General features: G+C 38.0%; 1 protein-coding gene across 1 annotated transcript in view; it reads right to left on the bottom strand.

Annotated features, from left to right (window-relative positions):
- ZGRF1 (zinc finger GRF-type containing 1) overlaps positions 1–22737 on the bottom strand; it is a 36980-nt gene that overhangs the window by 12605 nt on the left and 1638 nt on the right. Inside the window, exons 2-15 of the mRNA XM_083367963.1 lie at positions 20768–20838; positions 20564–20644; positions 20389–20445; positions 19083–19256; positions 15128–16469; positions 12339–12415; positions 10751–10936; positions 10279–10384; positions 10102–10199; positions 7108–7240; positions 6352–6527; positions 4999–5186; positions 4452–4591; positions 669–815 (exon numbers count right to left, since the gene is read on the bottom strand). Of these exons, the coding sequence (XP_083224089.1) occupies positions 669–815; positions 4452–4591; positions 4999–5186; positions 6352–6527; positions 7108–7240; positions 10102–10199; positions 10279–10384; positions 10751–10936; positions 12339–12415; positions 15128–16469; positions 19083–19256; positions 20389–20445; positions 20564–20644; positions 20768–20788 (2926 nt within the window). The 5' untranslated portion in view covers positions 20789–20838. The remainder of the gene's footprint in view (positions 1–668; positions 816–4451; positions 4592–4998; positions 5187–6351; positions 6528–7107; positions 7241–10101; positions 10200–10278; positions 10385–10750; positions 10937–12338; positions 12416–15127; positions 16470–19082; positions 19257–20388; positions 20446–20563; positions 20645–20767; positions 20839–22737) is intronic.

Here is a 22737-nt window from a genome sequence, read left to right as displayed (position 1 = left end):
TTTTAGGTAAATAATAGGCATGGGGAGATACATTCTAATTTGTATCAAGACACGTGGGTTAGGGAATATTGTATTTCCTTGGTCTCAAAGCAACATTTTTCAGAAATGACATGTCTCTAAAAAATTCCCATTCCTGTGTTCCCTGGAACTGAAGTTTTTTTTTTTAAATTATTATTATGATTATTTAATTTTGTCTGCTTAACAAGGATATGTTTAGATTCCCGCCCCCATCTCTTCACATACCACATCCATATTTCTTTAAGAAAAGCAGGTAATTGTGTTTCAGTTCAATGTATTCCCCGCACTCTACCTCTGCTTTCCCACTAATCCTTTCAAAGTGTACATATTATGTCTTGGATTTAATCAAAATTGTGCAAATATTTAACTTTCTCAAGCTGACCATGAATTAAGACAAATTTCAAGCAAACATATTTCAGTTGCAGCAAAATATCCTATGGATAAGTAAAATATTTTGACTATTTAGATTTTCCTACTTATCAAATGCCCTGAACTGGGTTTCCCACTGTCTTTTAAAGAGCTGATCTGATTCAGTGATAATTTTTCCAGTAAAAGCTGTTGGAATTCCATTTTATGGCATATTAAGCAGTCATATTTTGAATAATCTATTCTAAAACCTTACAGGAAAAAAACCTTGAGCAGAAACTTACTATTTGAGCACCAATTTGATGGGCTATAACCATTGAGAGGTTCCAACTCCACTTCATTATTAGAGGATGGTCCAAAGAAAACACTATATGCAATGAAAGTGTCCAAGGGTTCAAAGGTCAAAGTCTTGGAAACAACCCAAAGATCATCTGTCAACATAGTACATACATTTGCATAAGTTACACAAAGCAATCAATTTTGCAATTAAGTAAAGCTACAATTGAAACTTTGGAAAAAAATTTCTTTTTTTTATTTCCTATGTCTTCTTACTGAAAAAACAAAAACACTGAGATTTTTCCTTCTCTTAATCAGGAATGTATTGAGTAAATAAAAAACTACCTATTCTGGGGGGTATTTTAAATTTTGTCATATACATCATTTAATTGTTTATGAACAGAAAAAGTCATTCATAACTGTTTTACTATATACCGTATATACTTGAGTATAAGCCGAATTTTTCAGCCCACTTTTTGGGCTGAAAAATTCCACTTCGGCTTATACTCCAGTCAACAAAAAAACTTACCGAGGACTTGTGCGCGGCTGAGGCTTTGGTGCTTCCGGGATCGCGCGCACCTCTCCCAAGCCACCGCCATCCGGAGACCTGCCGAAGTTTGGGGAGGTTTGGGGAGGTGCGCGCGCACCTCCCCAAACCTCACCAAACGTCGGCAGGTCTCCGGACCTCCGCGCCTTGCCTGCCTGCTTCTTTCCGCAGCGGAAAGCAGGCAGGCAGGCCGCGGAGGAACGGAGACCTGCCGACCTTTGGGGAGGTTTGGGCGCCTCCCCAAACCTCCCCAAACCTCGGCAGGTCTCCGTTCCTCCTGCCGACGTTTGGGGAGGTTTGGGCGCCTCCCCAAACCTCGGCAGGTCTCCGTTCCTCCGCGCAGACCTGCCGACGTTTGGGGAGGTTTGGGCGCCTCCCCAAACCTCGGCAGGTCTCCGTTCCTCCTGCCGACCTTTGGGGAGGTTTGGGCGCCTCCCCAAACCTCGGCAGGTCTCCGTTCCTCCTGCCGACCTTTGGGGAGGTTTGGGCGCCTCCCCAAACCTCGGCAGGTCTCCGTTCCTCCGCGCAGACCTGCCGACCTTTGGGGAGGTTTGGGCGCCTCCCCAAACCTCCCCAAACCTCGGCAGGTCTCCGTTCCTCCTGCCGACCTTTGGGGAGGTTTGGGCGCCTCCCCAAACCTCGGCAGGTCTCCGTTCCTCCTGCCGACCTTTGGGGAGGTTTGGGCGCCTCCCCAAACCTCCCCAAACCTCGGCAGGTCTCCGTTCCTCCTGCCGACCTTTGGGGAGGCTTGGGCGCCTCCCCAAACCTCCCCAAACCTCGGCAGGTCTCCGTTCCTCCTGCCGACCTTCTCCCCAAAGGTCGGCAGGAGGAACGGAGACCTGCCGAGGTTTGGGGAGGTTTGGAAAGGTCGGCAGGAGGAACGGAGACCTGCCGAGGTTTGGGGAGGCGCCCAAACCTCCCCAAAGGTCGGCAGGAGGAACGGAGACCTGCCGAGGTTTGGGGAGGTTTGGGGAGGCGCCCAAACCTCCCCAAAGGTCGGCAGGAGGAACGGAGACATGCCGAGGTTTGGGGAGGCGCCCAAACCTCCCCAAAGGTCGGCAGGAGGAACGGAGACCTGCCGAGGTTTGGGGAGGTTTGGGGAGGCGCCCAAACCTCCCCAAAGGTCGGCAGGAGGAATGGAGACCTGCCGAGGTTTGGGGAGGTTTGGGGAGGCGCCCAAACCTCCCCAAAGGTCGGCAGGAGGAACGGAGACCTGCCGAGGTTTGGGGAGGTTTGGGGAGGCGCCCAAACCTCCCCAAAGGTCGGCAGGTCTGCACGGAGGAACGGAGACCTGCCGAGGTTTGGGGAGGCGCCCAAACCTCCCCAAAGGTCGGCAGGAGGAACGGAGACCTGCCGAGGTTTGGGGAGGTTTGGGGAGGCGCCCAAACCTCCCCAAAGGTCGGCAGGAGGAACTGAGACCTGCCGAGGTTTGGGGAGGTTTGGGGAGGCGCCCAAACCTCCCCAAAGGTCTGCAGGTCTGCGCGGAGGAACGGAGACCTGCCGAGGTTTGGGGAGGCGCCCAAACCTCCCCAAAGGTCGGCAGGAGGAACGGAGACCTGCCGAGGTTTGGGGAGGTTTGGGGAGGTGCGCGCGCACCTCCCCAAACCTCCCCAAACTTCGGCAGGTCTCCGGACGGCGGCGGCTTGGGAGAGGTGCGTGCGATCCTGGAAGCATCGAAGCCTCGGCCGCGCGCAAGTCCTCGGTAAGCTCCGGGCGGTCACTTGCTTCGCGTCTCCTGAGGGAAGGGGGGGCGACTGGAGCGGGCGTGTTTCCTCGCCTGCTGGGCGCCGCGATTTGCCCGGGGAACGCGCGGGCCCCGAATGGCAGCGTGGAGCGAGGAAGCGGACAGCCAGGGCTTCCCCGAGAGCCGCGGCCACACAGGGTATTCCTGTGTATTCAGGCTTGCAAAATGGCGGATCGAGCCTCTGCTGGCGGCAGAGGCTTGCAGAATGGCGGATCGGCTTATACTCGAGTCAATAAGTTTTTCCAGTTTTTGGGGGTGAAATTGGGGGTCTCGGCTTATACTCGAGTCGGCTTATACTCAAGTATATACGGTAAGCTAAAAATTAAATAAAATATAAGAATATTTATTTGCATATCTATAATTTAAATTTTAAGGCCACCTTTTTGAGGATTTTAAACAATTTGGAAAGATGTACTCATGCTGTACACTGAACCAGCTAGAGCTTCCAAGTGATCTTAAAAAGTAGCCCCATAGAGAACATATTCAATAGTCCATACACGAGGTGATTAAGGCAGAGTGATGGTAAGAAGGGTCTCTTAGTCTGGCAAAGGTGCAAATGATAAATCCATGCAAAAACTTTCCTGGCCATAGCTGCCATCTGCTTTTTGAGCTACAAGTCTAGAAAAAAATTCAAACTATATACCAGTTCTGTCTATGGAAGTGTAATCCATCCAGAACTAAAATTAGAAAATCCTCAGAGTCAGATAGTTCATGGACCCATTGCTTGTGTCTGGCTTAATCCTATTCCTCCCCATGCAGACCCCAACAGAATCAGGTACTGGGACAAAACCCCAACAGTATCATTTGATCAGTTAGGGGGTCAAGATACACAGCTTGGTATCAGCAGAATTGAGTCAGATGCTTTGTGGACAGCTACAGGAATCAATCCAAATCAATCAATCAATCAATCAATCATCAATCAATTATTGATGATCTGTTACATCTTTTACAATAATTATTTTATTGCAATAGATGACCTGGACCAGCAGTCACATATATGTAGAACAGGAGATGAAGGAATGCCAGAGTTATCTATGCGGCCCCCCAAAAAACGTGTAACTTAGGATCCCTTCTGGACTTAGGGCTTTTGCCAAACAGCAGGTAGAAGCCTGGATGGGCCTTTGCCCAACTTTCACTGATACAATGTAACCCTATCTAGTTCAAGATGCCTTGGCAACAATAACTCACAACCTGATCACGACAGATTTGGTCTACTATTGTAATATGCTGTCTATGGAACTGTCTTTGGAGACAACCAGGAAGCCCCAATTAGCCCAGAATACATGCCCAGCCTGCTGATTCTAGCATGAGAGTTTCTTCATACTTGTATATTCTTGTTATATTGCAAGTTATTTATTACATTATTATTTATATATTTTTAGTTATAGTAGGCTATCAAGTCATTAGACTGAGTCAGTTAACAAATAAATGTAATGTTAAATTATGTTGTAACATAATGTAATATAAAAAAATGTAACATAAATTTTCAAAGTTACCAACCTTTGCTGTATGTAGATGAATGCTCCTTCCGGTTCAGTTTAAGAAATAATTTGCTCTTAGAATCACAGTTAAAGCTAGCCTTTGCAATATTACATTTCTTCATCTTACTAAATTGTTTTCTTTGAGTATCAAACATTTTCCTGAAGAAATGAAATATAAGAACCCTGTAATTTGCTTTTAGAACCAAATACTAAAAATAATTTCTCATGAAATGAAAAAATAAAACAAAACTGGGGACACAAACTTTAATATTACTCAAAATAATGAATAAACTCTTCATTAGTAGCAATATTAATATCAGTAACAGATATTGATTGAAAGTGCTAAATCTGGCAGGGGAGATATACATGACCAAAGAACAGCTTAGTCTGTTTGAAATTAATTATAATATTGGGATCATTACTACTATTTTTTTTACTTTAAATACTTTTTATTAACTCTTTCTAAAGGAAACTTAAGTAATGTAGATGCTACCTTCATTATTCATTAGCATCGCTTCTTTTCAGTTATAAACTACTATTCAAGTGTATCTAACATTTCAACATACCTTATTAAAAGTTGGCATTCTTCATAGATAGAAATTCTTTGACATCTGAGATAAGTTCCAATACTCTTTATATCATGAAGTTTAATACAAGGTTTACTCTCCATCTGTGTAGGTTTTACATCTTCAACCCACTTAAAAAAATCACATCGATCTGCTTTAGCAGCATCACAAGCATAGAAGAGACGTCCCTGAAACAAAATCCAAGCCATATTAATCCATCGAACAGACAACCTGACTAGTTTTCAAGGGGGGGGGGTGGAGGGAGGGAAGGAGAGAAAGGGAGAGAGAACAAAAAAAGCTTAACATTATTGGTCAAGTGACTTTTGGGATAGTATAACAAATCTCTCAAAAGATGCTGATTCAATTAACCTGGTTTTTTCCTTGCAGTATAAAGTTGTAACTAAGTGAAGATAGTCCTTGACTTACAACACTTCATTTAGTGACTATTCAAAGTTGCAACAGCACTGAAAAAAGTGACTTATGACCATTTTTCAGTTACAACTTTTGCAGCATCCTCATGGTCATGTGATCAAAATTCAGATGCTTGGCAACTGGTTCCTATTTATGAGGGTTGCTGTGATCAACTGTGTGTCCCGGGGTCATGTGATCAACTTTTTATGACTTTTCGACAAGCAAAGTCAATGGGACAGCCAGATTCACTTAACAACCATGTTACTAACTTAAGAATTGCAGTGATTCATTTAACAATTATGGCAAGAAGTCATAAAATGGGGGCAAAACTCATTTAAAAATGTCTCACTTAACAACAGAAATGTTGGGCTCAGTTGTGGTTGTATGTCGATGATTACCTGTATAATATTAGATTATTGAGCCAATATATGGTATTTATTAAAACAAACTTATTTTCCCCATTACTGAAAATTTTTAATGACTCCCTTCCCTTCATACTGGTACTAGCAAATTCAGGTTAAAAAATGATATTCACTGAAAAAAATTGGACAGGGACAAAACTTCTCAAGTCATTATTACACTTACGAAAACAAAGATAGGAATCATATCCCTGGCTACTCAATTTCAGAAATACTTTCTGTTGAAAGGAAAGCCATTCCCCTTTGCCTCAGTGTGCACAGAACTGAGCTGTTTCAGCAGCTTACTGTTAAAATACTCAAAATATTTTGTCATGGTTATTAATTTCCATATTTTTCAGCTACTGTAAATATTCTGATAAAGTGTATAATTATTTTATTGCCCAAATTACAAGCCAAAGTTGCAATTTCACAAAAATGTGTAGATCTATGCAATTCATAACCTTGCGCCATGAATATCTATCCTAGTAAACCATGGTTAAAAAAAAATCCAATAACTTGTTTTAACCAGCCTTTAACAACATACCTTATTTCGGCCTTCTTTTCTAACCATTACAAGCTTTGTCGCTATTTTGTGGCTGCAGAGAGGCGCAGAATTCTCTCGTTGCCCTTCTTTCACTGATGTATAGAAGGATATATCCACCTTCCCAAGAGCTTTATGTAGTTTTTTTGATAGTTCAAATAATAATATGTTTAAATGTTCTTTACATAAAAATAGGGAATATGAGATGTTTTACAATTAGAAAGTGGGGAAAACATGCATTTTAATATAGCTCATTTCATATCAAGTAATATTAAATTGCTTCAGTCACCTGGTCAACTTTTCCAGTTTAATAATGTCTCTAGGTAAGGGGAAAATTAAATTAAAAATTTTAAAACTAACGATTTCTTAATTTCACTGTCATTCAGAAAAAAAAGATGAGGTAAATCTTGGGGAAATAATCAGTAACTCTGTCAAGTATTTTACTGCTAAATATGGGCTACCATATACAACTGCTAGTATTCCTTCATTGACCTATGATGCCAATGAAAGGAAATGAAAGGTACTGATAGACTTTGAAAGTAAGAGCCAAGGATAGAATTAGTATGTAATTTTTCTTTTGCAAACGATAATAACTATAATAACCTTGTATAAAGCAGAAAGTCAAATGGCTAGAAATCCTACTGGTCCTGTAAAAATTGACTTCTTGAGAAGTCTAATCAAAAATCTTGACTGCAATGCATTTTTAGAACTATTTATTAATTTTGAGTACCTATACTAAAATGAAAAGTTGGACCATACCTATCAATGCAGTAGTAAAAACTTTCTTATAGTGTGCTGGAGACTGAAATTCAACTGGGATGCATTGTTGTCTTTTAGGTACATTAGTATTCTTTACCATATCTGCCCTAGGGAAATACAGCTCACAAGTGTCCTGTAAAACAAAATAAACAAATTCCTATTTCCTTTTTTCTAATCTCATATGCATATAAATTACCTACTGTATATTTAAGACCACTGAATATAGATTTATTAAGACTATGACTATTCTTCCAGTTTTTATGAACAAATAAATAAAAGACCTGGGTCTTTTAAAATACATATACAGTATTTGAGTGCTAAATTGTAATGTTAAATGATGTGGAAATATCCTATCTCCAGAATGTATACTGTAATGTATAATTTTTGTGAGTTTGACTTTGTGAGTTTCATAAAAATCACCTTAAGGACTTAAAATAATGACTGAAGATGCCGGCTTGTTGTGCTGTTTGCAAGTACAGGGCCCCAGTTTAGTCTAATTAAGAGATTATGGTTAATTAGATTCCTCGTTTTAGCAGTTTGCATCAAAAGGTGTCATGGTTTCACGAATGAGTAAAAACCGTACATATCTTGATTTTATAACCTATAATATGATTATGAGAGTATTAAATTTAAATATTTTGAAACCTGTTAACGCAGTATTCTTGAAAACCTTGTTAAAAAAACCTGCAAGAGAAAACATTAGGCACATACAAACCTAATCTGCATTTACACATGGTGGACAATATTTAACAGCATTTCTTAACATTGGGAACAATTACATACCTTGCTATCTCTGGTTATATTGGGGAAATTCGGGTGACCTAAGTCACTTAGAACTTCCTCAGTGGAAAAGTGTTGATTTAAGTGCAGGAAAAGTTTCTTTCTTTCTGAAACAGTATCTTGACTGATAAAGTTTTGCTGCTGTTTACAAAGCATGCTTTTTATTGTCTCCAGATGCTCAGAGTCCAGAGGGCTTTTATAGCTGACATTACTCTGATTCTCTCTTCTGTATGCTAATGACATTCCTAAAAAACTCTCAGCTTTGATATCAGAAGCCATGGCAACTTCGTTGCTATTTTGAGATCTCAAATCACAACCAGTTGTACTGTGGTATTTCTGCCATTTGCTTTGTTCCTTTTGTTCAGACACATTAGGCAATGCACTCTCTATGGCTATCTTATCTCTTACTCCTATGTACTTTTCACCCACAAAGATTTTACACATCCTGTCCTTAGGCTCTAGCATTTCTGACATGTCATATGTATTGACTACTGAGAAATCACAACGATGGTGAATCTGTTTACAGATTTTTGCACTGGAATAAAGTTGGGAATCAGGAGGTAGATTATCTACAAGTCCAGGAACAACTGGAGGTTGTGTTCCAAGAGCAGGTAAGAGGATAGACATATCATTTTCTGGATACGTGGACTCTCCCATTCCTACAAAACAGGGTACAGTATGCGGACACTTGAAAACAAAATTCTGTTGATAATATAGTGAAACATTAATATTAGTATTATTTTTTGGAACGGACTGCCTTTCTCTAAATATTTTCAGTAGCAAAACTTCAACTGCAATCCTTACTAATACAGCACAATATATTTCTTACTGGAAGGTTACAATAAAACTACACTAGTAATTTTGTTAAAAGAAAAGGATCTTAAAACTTTGTTTACACACTCTTGGAAATTTGGAATTGCTATATTCTTCAAAACTAATACAGTTAAAGCTTTAAAGTACAGGAGAAAGTTTCATAAGAGTAAAGAATAAAAGTGTGTCTTTCTGTTATTTTAAAGAAAAAATTGAGTTCCTAGTTACTTTTATTAACATAGCTATACCCAGTGATGGGATTCAAATAGGTGAAAAACCAGTTCTTTGTGTGGATGCTGCTTCTGGAAGCCCATTCTGGCTCTGGGCAACAAAAAATTAGCTACCAGTTCTGCCGAAGTGGTAGCTCGCTATAACTCTAAACAAAATCAATTAGATTATAAGTTGGGAAGACATCAAAGCATTTTGTAATGTCTCCATTCCTTAATATTGAACTTTCTGTACCTATGTCATAAATAGAAAATAAGTGGGATGTGATAGATATAGACTGAGTACATTTATTTTGTCCATGGATACAAAATAACTCATGAATGAAAAGCTGCAGTCACAGAGATCAGGAGACACAGAAGGTCCTTTTCGTGAGCAGAAAAATCATGAACCCAGGGAAATAGGCAGGGATGGAGGAAATTTCAGCAACATTTTTTAAAATATGTCTTACATTTTGTTAGATTAAATATGCTCAAACACTAACTCGAGCATTTAGAAAAATCTGGCACAACTGTTATTTATACCATTAACAATCAAACCTTTCTTACTGAAAAAGGGTTTTTTATTATCCATATACAAGTCTGGATGAGTTTTGGACATCAGCAATTCCTGCTCTTGTATTGTTTCTTTACTACTTGGAGTTGGGAAAAAATGACAGCCAGTAGTCTGTGAAGAAACCCATTGTTTTGTTAACAGCTGAACAGAAGGAATGTAAAAAGCAAAAATATAGTTACAAATAGATACGAATGTCTACATTTCTAAGCATTTATTCCTATATTTTACAGAAAACAATGAACTGAATTTTAATATTCACTTAGTACGTAAATAAATTCTAACTCAAAATTACTAACAGATATACATAATGGTGTTCTTGATTACTACTCTGTGTATATATGTGTATGTATACATGTGTGTGTGTGTGTGTGTGTGTGTTTAGATACATATATACATAACATATCCCTTCTTTTCTAGAGAAAGAGAAACATTTTAAGAAAAGGGAGAAAAAGATATTTTTGAAGAATATTTTATTCTTCAAAAAATGAGAGAAAAAAACATTTCAAAATTCTTGGACAGTATATGATCCTAATGGGATAATGTCTTAGCAGTATCTAGAATTAAGGCAGCTTTGTGGTAGTAATTTTTTTGTTAATAAAACAAAATGAGCCACCCAGTTATTACCTTATTAAATTCCTTGGAAGCAGATTCAGTAAAGTCTAGATTTGAGCAAGAATTTGTCACAATCTGACTTGGAGGTTTAAAAGATGCAGTCTTCGTTACTATCAAGAGGAAGAAACATACAAAATATTGAAGACTAATGCTACATTTTGGTCATTAATTGTTCTTATTGATACTTACAAAATTTAGTATTGCCTTTTTCTTCAAAAACATTGAATTCCTTTCTAAATGTTTTAGTTCCACTGTTACTGAGGTCATCTTCTGAAAGTTTCCCTGAACCTAGAGACTAAGGATAAATATCCCCCCCCCCATAAACACATTTAATGCATTCCAGGATAACATTGGTTTTTGGATTAATTCTGGGCATTAATTGCTGTATGTCAGCTTGGCAAATAATTAATAAAGAAAACAAGGGCACTAAACAGGAGCCTCAGTAATTCCCTTGAAAAATTTGGTAGCATAAAATATTTATAGATCTTCCCTCCCCCATGAGGATTAAACTATCTGATCCTTACAAGCAATATTCTATCTTATGAATTTGCTGATAGTTATATTGATTATTCCTTTCATATACAACGGTAAATACCTTATAACACTGACTTTTTCAAAGTATGTTCATAGATTAAAAAATGTATACATTTAAAAATCTTACCTTAACAAACTCAGGCAGCCCAGGACAGCTCAGTTGTTGAGCTGAGAAAAAAAATGCATCCTTTGAAGCACTTTCAGGCATGGTCATATCACTTGGTGGATCCTTTTTGTGATATGAGCAACGTCCTCTTGTCATCATCTCACTAGCTGCTGAGCCTTTCACCTGGTGTCCGTGAAATTCAACTACCTTTATGCATTTAATGGAACAGATATTGTAAAGCAATGCTATTCACTGACCAAAAAACAAGCACCAAGGAAAATAAAATTTGCAAGGATATGTCACATTTGTTTATTCTGTTAACCATAATAGCAAACTGGCCTTATGGTTTAAGCATTTGAGTATTTTTATTTTTAAATTTCCAAAGTTGCAGTTTTTATTTTATTTTATATTGAAACTTGATTCAGAAATAGCAAAACACCTTTAAAACTTCAGAATGTGGGTATATTTTGCGTTTTATTGTCTCATTCTTTTAAAGAATAATAAATTATTAATTTGTTCAATTGCAAAAATTTTCATTTGATGTTTGTTAACCCTTACATTCATTGGTGAGCTGTGAGGAACAATGACCTTACTCAATTTCATCTAATATCTGTCACAGCCCGGAAGTGAAGCTTCACTATCAGTTAAGTCCCCCCCCCGCCTCCCCACTCCCGATGGCTCCTATCGTACTGGTGTTTCATAGTCCAGGCTTTTGGCTTGGGCAATGGTGATGAACCTATGGCACGGGTGCCAGAGGTGGCACTCAGAGCCCTCTTTGTGGGCACGCATGCCATTGCCCCAGACCCACCTCCTCCCATGGCCCCCTCACCAGCAGATCCCCCTGGAGGAGAGTCGCCCCCGAGCGCAGCGCGTGTGGAGCAGCACAGCCAAGGATATGGCAGCCGAGCAGCAGGGACAAGACTTCGCCCTTGTACCCATCTCACGCAGTTGATGCTGCGGGGTGCGGGCAGAGGGCGTGGCTGCCATGGCGCTGCTGGGCCGCATGGGTGATCTGCGGTGGGCCATGGACGTAGTGGGTGGCTCCACAGGCAGGTGGGGGGGCAGTTTTTGGGCACTCGGTCTCTAAAAGGTTCACCATCACTGGACTATGGTGTTTGAAGCTCCTTCTGTGTAATGTTGCTCAGTTTTGCTGTCTTTTTGCTCTTTGCCTTTATTTTTTTCCCATGCTTTTAACTTTATGATTTACTTGGAGTATCTGGCAGTGTCACATTTAGTAAGCAATACTAATGAAATAATATCTATCTATCTATCTATCTATCTATCTATCTATCTATCTATCTATCTATCTATCTATCTACCTACCTACCTATCTCTCAAGCCAACACTTCTTTTCATATAGGAGATTGAAGATTTTTTTCATCAACAAAACCTTGCTCTGGAGAATCCCCCGACAATGAAGTGAATTTTAGGACTCTAAAGGCCTGCAAGCAGGACCATAACTAGTTAGTAAGAAAAATGCAGATAGAAAAGTCCCCTATGTAACACAGAGATTAAAGCCATTATAATTAGTGATGATGGTTGCAGTCAGCCAGATATTTCAAACTGGATTTTGAATTTTTATTGTGATACAACATCAAAAGAAGATTACCAAATTTGGTGAGTCAGAATGCAGGCAAGTTATCTGCTCATCTTCAGAACAAAATGCTTCAGCAAAACCTTCTTTAACTACCAAAGAGGAGGGGGGAAAGAAACAATGAACTTCAGTCATCAGGCTAAATCAATATGTGTATGTCTGTTGTGGATTAATGTTTTTGCATATCAGAATAATAACACATTAAATTGTTAAATTCAAAATTATAGAATTGCTAGAGCTAAAAATTATTAGAAACAGAAGAAATAAAAAAACTTTTCAATAATATATTTGAAAAAAATGTAACATCAATTATTAACTTAAGAAAAACCAAATAGTGTTAAAATCACTTATAAATGGCATTACCAATCACATTATGCCAAGAGCAACTCTTTTTAAGTACGTTTTTTTAAAAAAAGCCCTAGCTTGGATATAAATTTGGCCTTGTAGTTCTGAAAAAACTAAGGACTCTCCTTTTGCTTTCTCAGCTTGGAATCTCATGTTCTGGGGATCCTCAAATTAAGATTAAGATATAGGACAATTCCTCTCCTCTAAAAATATTCATCTTCCGTGAGTAGAATGTGGAAGGCCTGCTACAGAGAAGCAGAAGCCAGGAAGTTCATGTCTACCAGTCCAATGATAAACATCTAAATTTAGGTCAGCTCAGTTCTGCCACATAGCAAAGTAAAGCTTATTGTCAACATCTGTTGGTATTTTTGATGTGAGACGAGCCTTTGAGAATATCTAAAACAGAGGTCTCCAACCTTTCTCGATTGGCGGACCAGAGGGAAAGGGAGGGGGGAACCATTTCGCACACGCATGTCCACAAATGGGCCGCAAGCACACACGATGTAAATGGGGCAGTGCTAGCACCTGCGCGATACTCACTAGCACCGCCCTTTTTGCTGCACAGCGCTCCATTTTCACTGCATAGCACCGTTTGCGTAGCACTGATGACGCTAGTGTGAGTGGAGGTGAGTGCACAGCAGGCCACAGACCAGTAGTGGGCCGCAGCCCACAGGTTGGGGACCCCTGATCTAAAATAACCTCCATAAATTGAGATTTAGATCTTATGAACAAATTATAAGAAGAATTTTCATATCTACTGAATTCATGTTAAGAATCAGAGTTATATAATCTTTTTTAGTGATCACCACTTTCAGAGAAACCTGAGAAAAAAATGAGAAATTTGTTTCATGTGCTCTGCTTTTCAGATGAGACAGGGAAAAATGGTTTTATATCATCTCTTTGGGGAGATGGGTGACGTAGTAATTTAATAAATAAAGAACAGAAACTAAAAATAGAACTTAGTCTTACAGCAAATGTTTTGATAAGTAATGCAACATAGAAAGGGTACAGAGAAGGGCAACAAAGATGATTGGGGGACTGGAGGCTAAAACGTATAGGGAACGGTTGCTGGAATTGGGTATGTGTAGTTTAACGAAGAGAAGGACGAGGGGTGACATGATAGCAGTGTTCCAATATCTCAGGGGCTGCCACAAAGAAGGAGTCAAGCTATTCTCCAAAGCACCTGAAAGTAGGACAAGAAGCAACGGATGGAAACTAGTCAAGGAGAGAAGCAACCTAGAACTAAGGAGAAACTTCCTGACAGTTAGAACAATTAACCAGTGGAACAATCTGCCTCCAGAAGCGGTGAATGCTCCAACACTGGAAATTTTTAAGAGGAGACTGGACAGCCATTTCCCTGAAATGGTATAGGGTTTCCTACCTGAGCAGGGGGTTGGACTAGATGACCTCCAAGGTCCCTTCCAACTTATTATTATTATTTCTGTTTTGAAATTTAGTAGTTTTTACAATAATTTGGCAGTCATTATTATGACCATGTCACAATAAAAGGATGAAGTAAGAAACACAGAAACCTGTCCAAAAACAGCACCTACAAAAAAATTCAGTTGTAGGCAAAAGTTTACACTTTTAATTTATTCCAGTATTAGGTATTTTGACTTTTTAAGCAGATATATGCCGCTTTAAGAGTAATTTCACAGAAAATATCATAAAACAAGAAATGTTCTTTTCCCAAAATGAATTATAGCTATAGTTGCTTTAATTCTCAGAAAACTAGATATGATTTGTGTAATATTTTAGTAAAAGTAAAATTGTTAACTGATTAGTGAACAGATTTTAATTTTAAATGTTATTAATCAGCAGTGCAAAATTGCAAAAATATTACACAAATCATATCTAGTTTTCTGAGAATTAAAGCAACTATAGCCTCTCTCTACAAAATACTTTCACATTAAAGATATTTTGCAACATTTCTAAAATTCAGGTAGGAAAAAGGTAGGTAAATTAGTGAAAAAATACTTCAAACTATATCATATTACAGAATTAAAAGCAACAGCCTTTTTCTATTAATCTCACTCTGGGTGTATTGGCTTCCTAAGTTCATAATATGTTCAAAAACAGACTAATAAATCTTAAACCACTTATCAAGTGAGGAAGGACAAGAATCAATAGCTGAGGGGTAATATAAACTGAAATCTTTTTCTTCATTGGATTTGTTTTTTAAAAAATTGAAAATACTTTGTGCATCTTCCAATTATAAAGTTTACGCATGTGCTATTTTTAAGGAGTAACTAAAAACATTTTTTAATGTTTGTTTGAAGTGCACTGGGGGAAAAACATCAGAACTTTTGTAATATTTTACTGAAAAGAATTATTTTGTTACCATAACTATGTTTCAATACCTGTATTTTATAAACATTTTTATTTGCAAATATATGAAGCAGCAAAAATATATGGAATGTTACTCTTTCTATTCTAAGTTAATTAAGTGTAATACTCACTATCATGTATTTCATAGTCCACATCATTTTTCATTACAAAGTTTCTGCTAGCACAAGGCAATTGCTGGTGAACATCCATATTCTGAGCATATAATGTATTGGTATCTATCTTCTCATTAATCAAAACCTTTGAATTTTGCCATTTTTTGTCCCAAAGAGTTGTACTCTTTTCTTTAATGTTGACAGGCTTTGCAGAAATTTCATCAGAAAGAAGTACTGGCTGTGATCCTGAGATCCCGAGATCCTGATCTTGTAGAAATTCTAATTGTACATTGTCTTTCCTTTCACTACAGCATGGTGTTACATCACAGTTTTTTTCAACACTGACCTCAACTTGATTTTTAATTTCTCGCCTTAGGCATACAGAACCTTGTGAAACAATGCTGTTTTCATTAGGGTTATTGTCTTCTGTGTCACTAAAATCCAGCATATTTAAAAGATTAAAGTTAACCTCTGTAAACTGTTTTCCTGGATTTGCAAAGTCAGCACCTGAGCAACTCCTTTCCAAATTACCAATGATTCCATGTCTGCTTGATTCTGATGAGTCTTCAAATGTTTTAGGTGCATTTCCACAGCTCAAATTAACATTATGATGTGAACTTAATTCAGAGTTATTGGTTTCATTCATGAAGGATTCACTTGGGAAAAAGTTAGATGGCTGACTTCCAATAGAACCTTCACTAACAGCAGAAATATCAAGTTTACAAGAAGAAGGCATTTGTGGAATTCCTTTATGGTCATTGTATTGGCTTCTGTTTACACAGTCACTCTCATTTAAGCCCTTTTGAATTGATTGCAAATTGCTAGTATTTTCTTCGTTGTTTTCTGCATTATGTACATCAGATAAACATGATGGCATGTAAGCATCCCATCGGCTTTTTCTTTGCAATAAAACTTCTGGGTTGGATTCTGATTGTATCATTGAAAACTGTAGATTTTTCAGTGAGGCAGTAGTCTCACTTTCTAGTCTCTTGGAAACATGTTGGTCATGACTCAAAAGTGCAATAATTTTAGCTCTGCTTCGAATGTTCTGTGAAAATGCATGATATCCTGAATTGACCAGTGCATTTTCTAACTGAAATTTTGGCTTCAAATATTCAACAGCTAAACTATTGCTATTGCATTTTTTATTCTGTACTAGTTCATGTTCATCTTCTAAAGAAGTAGAAGCCAGACAACTAACAGGCTCTGTATCTTCCCTATTTTGGCAAGGAACAGAAAATAAAGGAGAAGATGCATAAAATTGGTGGGGGAAGGATGAACGAGGACTGTCAGATGTAGATGGCAGTGCAGGTTCTTCCACTAACTTTTTCTTTTCCACCTGACGTGGTAGTTGGAAACCCTGGAAGAATATTTTGTATGTACGGCAAGTTTAATGAATGAAATATCAATCATGAACATATCACTTATAACATGCTTACTATACAATAAAGCTGTACAAAGTATTTAAAGAAAAGAACCTTCCACAAATCACAGAGGCAACAGCGTCCGCTAGAAGGTCCAACATTGCTACTGGAAAGATTTTCTCTGAATATTCAAAGACCATCTAGATTAGAAAGACCTTTATAGTGGCAGCAATGAATTTCACAGAGGGAATCTTTTCTCAGTGCTTTAACAGGCACTACTTTGGTCATGCCAATGTATTTTACAAAAGAACTTCAATTCTTTTGAGTATTTATAACTGAATAACAGAACTTAAATGGGGGTTTATTTTCTTTTAAAAACCAAGTGCAATTCACTCATATATTTCTATAAAGTGTAGTTCATGAAAGTTGGAAAGTATCTGTTTCAGCTGTGAAGCCAAATTAAGGTGACCGGAAATAATATTACTAATACAATAGCAGCAATGATATTGCATCAATCAATCAATATATTTTTTCATATTTAACTGTCGGCAAAGTAGTTCAGACAACTGATTAATATTCACATGCAGTAGCATCCATACAGCTCGTACAACATACTACAGTTCGCTTTTATTCATTTTCTTTTGCTGATCTAACAGCATGTACATTATACCTGCAGCTACGAACATTCATAATCTGGGTTATTGGCAGTATGAAATGCAGTGGATTATTTGAATTATTTCACTTCTAATATAAATGATACTGCAGGTGGCAGGGAACAAAAATCACTGGCAGTACAGGTGGTCCTCAAGTTAAAACCATACTTGAGCCCTGCAATTACAGCCAAAACTTGTGAGGTTTGTAAAGCACACCCACTTTATGACCTTTCGGTGCTGGTTGTTAAGCAAACCCACTGTTTGCAATGGGGCATTTTTTGCTGTAAACCAAAAATGCTGGTTTCTCGCAAAAACGTCGTACTGGTGGCCATGTGACCACAAGGCATCAGAAGTGGCAGTAAATGCAGGCTAGTTACCCAGCATCCAAAATGCAGTCACATGACTGCAATCTTCCCCTCAACGACTTTGGAACTTTGAGATTGGGTCAGATGTCCCTTTTTCAGGGTCTGCTGTCAATCACTAAGTGTAGGGTGTGCACACATGGCTGATTATAGGTAGTCCTCAACCTATGATCAGTCATTCAGCAATCATTATGATGGCGCTGAACAAACGGTGGTTACAACTTGTCTTCAGAGTTTTGGCTGTCCCAGCACCCTGTGATCATATGATCACCACTGGCAACTTTCCCTGCCAGCTTTCTCAGAAAGTCAATGGGGAAAACAGCAGGGAAGGTGACAAGTTGCTGGGGTAAGTATCCACCATCCAGAGACTCCGACTGGCTCCTTTGTGCTTCTGCCACACTGGCCATGTGCGGCTCTGTACACTCTCCCCACCACTCTTGCATTCCAACCGTCCCAAAGCTCATCTCTCCCACATCCAATTACACCTGCTTGCCAGTCTGCTTGCAAACCACCTGAGACTTGAACTTCCTGCTAGCTTCTCCATTGACTTGATTGGAGAAAGCTGGCAGAACCTGCCTCTCCTAATAACTATGCAATTCATTAGGAATGGCAACTGGGAATGCAAGGATTATTGTTGCTAAGTGATGCAGTTACACTTTACAAATGCATCACTTAGCAATGGAAATTCCAGTTCAATTGCCAATACCAATAAGGACAAACACAAAATCTGCTACTGAATTCCTGCAATTAGTGCAGGTTCGCATCCCACCAGGCTCAAGGTTGACTCAGCCTTCCATCCTTCCGAGGTAGGTAAAATGAGGACCCAGATTGTTGGGGGCAATTAAGCTGACTTTGTAATAATGCCGCTTGGGAGGGGTGTGAAAGCCCTAATAAGCAGGCATATACATAGAATGAAGGCTACTGCTAAGCTTGTAAGCCGCCCTGAGTCTTTGGAGAAGGGCGGGATATAAATGGAATTAAAAAAAAAAAAAAGGTGATTTGAAGTGAGCATGGTATCTATGTGGCACCTATTAGCACCTGCTTATAGCAAATGTATCTTGTGGGAGGCAATGCACAAACAGAGGAAAAGATATAGACAGTCCTCACCTTATGTCTACAATTGGAACTAGAACTTCCATCGCTAAGCAATCTGGTCATTAAGTGAGTTGCACCTGATTTTATTACCTTTTTGTCATGTTCATTAAGTGAATCACACAGTTGTTCAATAAATCTAACGTGTCCAATTGACTTAGTTTATTGATATGTCTCTGTGAAGGTCCCAATTGTTCATCACATGACTTCAGGACACTGCAACCATTGTAAATACATACTGGTTGCCAAGAGCCCAAATTTTGATCATATGATACAAGAGTTCTGCGACAGTCATAAGTGTGAAGACAGATCATATATCACTTTTTACAGCATTGTTATAACTTCAAATTGTTGTTGAGGACCACCTGTAATGATTCCTTAAAGATCTGATAAGTACTATTTGAGAATTCCTGAATACTCTATATCACCTTTTTTCTTTCAAACCCAGATCACTGTACGATCTTATCAAGTGTTAAAAGTATCAAAGAAAAAGACAACATACAGAATATTTTCGCTTTGGATAGCATAGCGATGAAGTAGCAAGGGATTTCAAGGGATTGCTTGTTAATTGTTGCTGTCCTGTGTTCTTTGACTGATTATAATCAGTTTTAGAAACATTTTCACTTTCTATAGTGATTAAATATCGTTCAGACTCAAAGTCATCACCAGGTTTTATCTAGAGAGATGGATAAAAATATTTTTAATTTCAGCACATTTATATAACTTCACAGTATGTCAATGCTGCTTCTCTACTGCATTCTTTAAGCATATCTAGGTAAACTTGATTACACATAATATTCGCTGAATATTTTAAACATTTATATCTTTTAGATTATTTAATGCATTATTGTTTTCGCTGAATTTTAGTGATAACTGCTGAAAATATACTTGTTTGAAAGACAGACTTTTGCTGTTCAGTTAGGTCACTGCAAAATGTGTGAATGGGAAAAAGACAGTTTACTATGCATTGGTTGGTTTAGAAAAAGCCTAACTGCCACTGTTTCAACTGTCTTTTAGGAAAAATAAATTACTTTTTTGAGTGTCCTACTGAGTGAATGCCATCTGCATTGTGTCTGCAGAGGTATGAGAGTCATGACTCCAATATTCTCAAGAGTTGGCAAGATTTAATACTTGTCTCCACTAAACTTAGATCAGTTCCTCAAAGTTGAACGCCTCAAGTAACATCAATTTAATCCAATCTTCTTACTGTGAAGTACATAGAAGATAGGAATTTCTGAGTCAAAAGAGAAAGGAATCAAAGGCTTTACATTATAGATATGACATTAGCCAGGATGGTAGTCAAAAATGTCATGGATGAGCTGATAGGACACAAAGAAACAAGGATGTGACAGGCAACGCTAATCATGCATTTTGACTGAGGTAAGTTAAAAACCAAGGTATAGACTTGATCAAAGTGGCAATCTCCTTAAGAAAGTTAAAATACCAAAATATCTCACTGGGCTAATAAGAAATCTTTACAGAAAGTCAATTTGGATGGAATAGGGTGAAACAGATTGGTGTCAGGTCAGCAATGGTCACATGATTTTGACAACTGGCTTATTAACACTTGCAGAGTCAGTTTGCAATGTTTTTTGCTGTTTCTAGCAAAAAACCCACACGCGCTCAAAATATTTGTTTTACAAAAATCATGACTCACTTTACAACCAACATAAAAAAGGGTCATAAAATCAGATATGATAATGTGGTGGCTTACCATCACAACAACTTGTAACCAAAATTCTGGGGTCCATTGTGGTCATAAGTTCAAAACAATCTGCACTGAACAAATAAAAATAAAGCACAAATACCTGAAATTTTATGAAAATACTATCCAAAAGCTGTCCTTTATCATCAAATAAGTTTGCCTGTATTAAATGAGAAAAATAAAACAGATGGTAGATATTTCATTAGGTACAGATATAAATAGATTAACAGATACAAAACTGCTGACACTATACCACCAAACTGAACCTACATGTTTACCTTATTTCCTCCAAATGCGGCCTTCAAAATTCCATCTTGCCACACTTTAGATTTTTTAGTTTTCTGATGTGTGTATAAAACCTATATTGATATGTGAAAATATGCTCTTGATTACTATTTCACAATTTTGTTTATATTTTTATTTCACGATATATTTAATGTATGAAATATTATTGAAATAAATAAAAAAGATTATAAACTCACAATAAATTCCTGATAAGCCATTATTTTGGCATGCTAAGATCATACCACCTGCTTTCACTTCATCACATCATCTGCAAAAGGAAACATCCTGTTAAAATAACATCTCTCAGATTCTAAGCTAAATATTTATTATAGTTTATACATTTCATTTTATATTGTTTGCTTAACAATATACAAGGAATATGAATTCTCTGGTTCAGAAGGTGATTTACATGTGTTCATCTAGAAATCCCAGTTTCAATGAAAATTATTCCAGAGCAAATATTTTTAAAATTGCAACCAAGCAGTGCATTACCGTAAGACTTCTTCAGAAATAAATCTTGTTTTAAATGAAGATACTTAAATTTCTATAGGAATATAGCCTTAGCTATATGATATCTCTTAAACTGCAATTTATTCTGAGTTTTTTAGAAAAGATTTTTTTGAATTTTGTTGTTTTTAACAAGTGTAATCTAATCCATTCCCTCAATATGTTCAATTCCATGTAATGACCACAAGATGTCTCACTTAAATCTTTCTCAGAAAAACTTCGTAATTATGTAATGAGATTAATAATCAAGATAATTATTTTAAAAAATCACAAAACAAATACATCCAGTTTTCATGACCAGGCTCAAATTATATTTCAGACACATTCCTTTGATGCTGGAAAAGGTGGAAGAAAAGAGAATAGGCCTGATACAGCAGCAATGGGTGCACCACTGGAGGCCTGAAGGTCCAGCTTGGGGGAAGACATTATCCTGGAGAAGGCCTGCCTATGTGATCAGTAAGGGTCACCACTAACTTGATACCAGTAGCATATAATTACTAGAGATTAGACTTTCTAAATTAATATAAACAGTATATATCTATAATTCAAGTCATTATTGCAACCTATTTTTTATTTTACCCTGAACTTTAAACTTGCCTGACATTGTTGCTCCCTGTTTTAATTTGCTAATCTCATTTTCATTCTGCCCTTATCAACAAATTACAGTATATGACGTTAAACTACAGTTCTGACACTTATTCATTACATTTCTACCATGCTTTTTCCCCATGGAGTTATGGATGACGTTTATGTCATCCTTTTTATGCCATGAGAGGCAGTTTGGTCTAATGGTTAAGGCACCAGGCTAGAAAGCAAAAGACTGTGAATTCAAGTCATACCCCAGCCATGAAAACCAGTTGGGTAACCTTGGGCCAGTCTGTCTTTCTCAGCCCAATTCATGTCACAGGGTTGTTGTTGTTGTGGGGAAAATAGGAGAAAGGTATGTTGGATATGTTCACCATCTTCAGTTATTTGAGAAAATAATAAAGGCAAGATATAAATAAATAAATAAAAATGTCTTTTCTACTGCAAAATACTTCTATGGAACAACTAAGTTATATAAATTAAATCCCTGAGAAACAGGCAAGTTTCTGGCAGCAATCCTTCGTACACTGAATTTCTTTAGGTTCAATGGGAATGAGACTCAAATGCAACATGGGTAGTGGTGGGGTTCAAATATGTGAACAACCGGTTCTCTGTGTGGATGCTGCTTCAGGAAGTTCATTCTGGGCCTGGGCAACAAGAAATTAGCTATTGGTTCTGCCAAACTGTTGCAAACTGGCTGAATCCCACCACTGAACATGGGCATAGCTATTACATGCTGTGTAGATCACAGAATTTCCTCTCTTTTTTTAGGTGGTGGAAGGCTTTTCAAACAAAGTCGTCTTAAACCTATTTATGACCTATGCTACAGTGTTTAGGGGCTTCCTATCACACCATAACAAGAAACTGCGCCATTGATTTTCAGCAGTGCTTTTTTTGTTAAAAAAAAAGGTGCCAGAACTCACACACACACAAACACACACGTCATACAACCCGCCTTGCCTACCTACCCTACAAGGTTCCATCCCAAAAAAGGTGCGGGAACTCCGTTCTGGGCGTTCTATGACAAAAAAGCCCTGATTTTCAGTAATTATTGGAGTTAAATTCAGTCATGCTG

The sequence above is a fragment of the Vipera ursinii genome, assembly GCF_947247035.1.
Source record: "Vipera ursinii genome assembly, chromosome: 7".
NCBI lineage: Eukaryota > Metazoa > Chordata > Lepidosauria > Squamata > Viperidae > Vipera > Vipera ursinii.
This window is presented reverse-complemented; position numbering and strand designations above follow the sequence as displayed.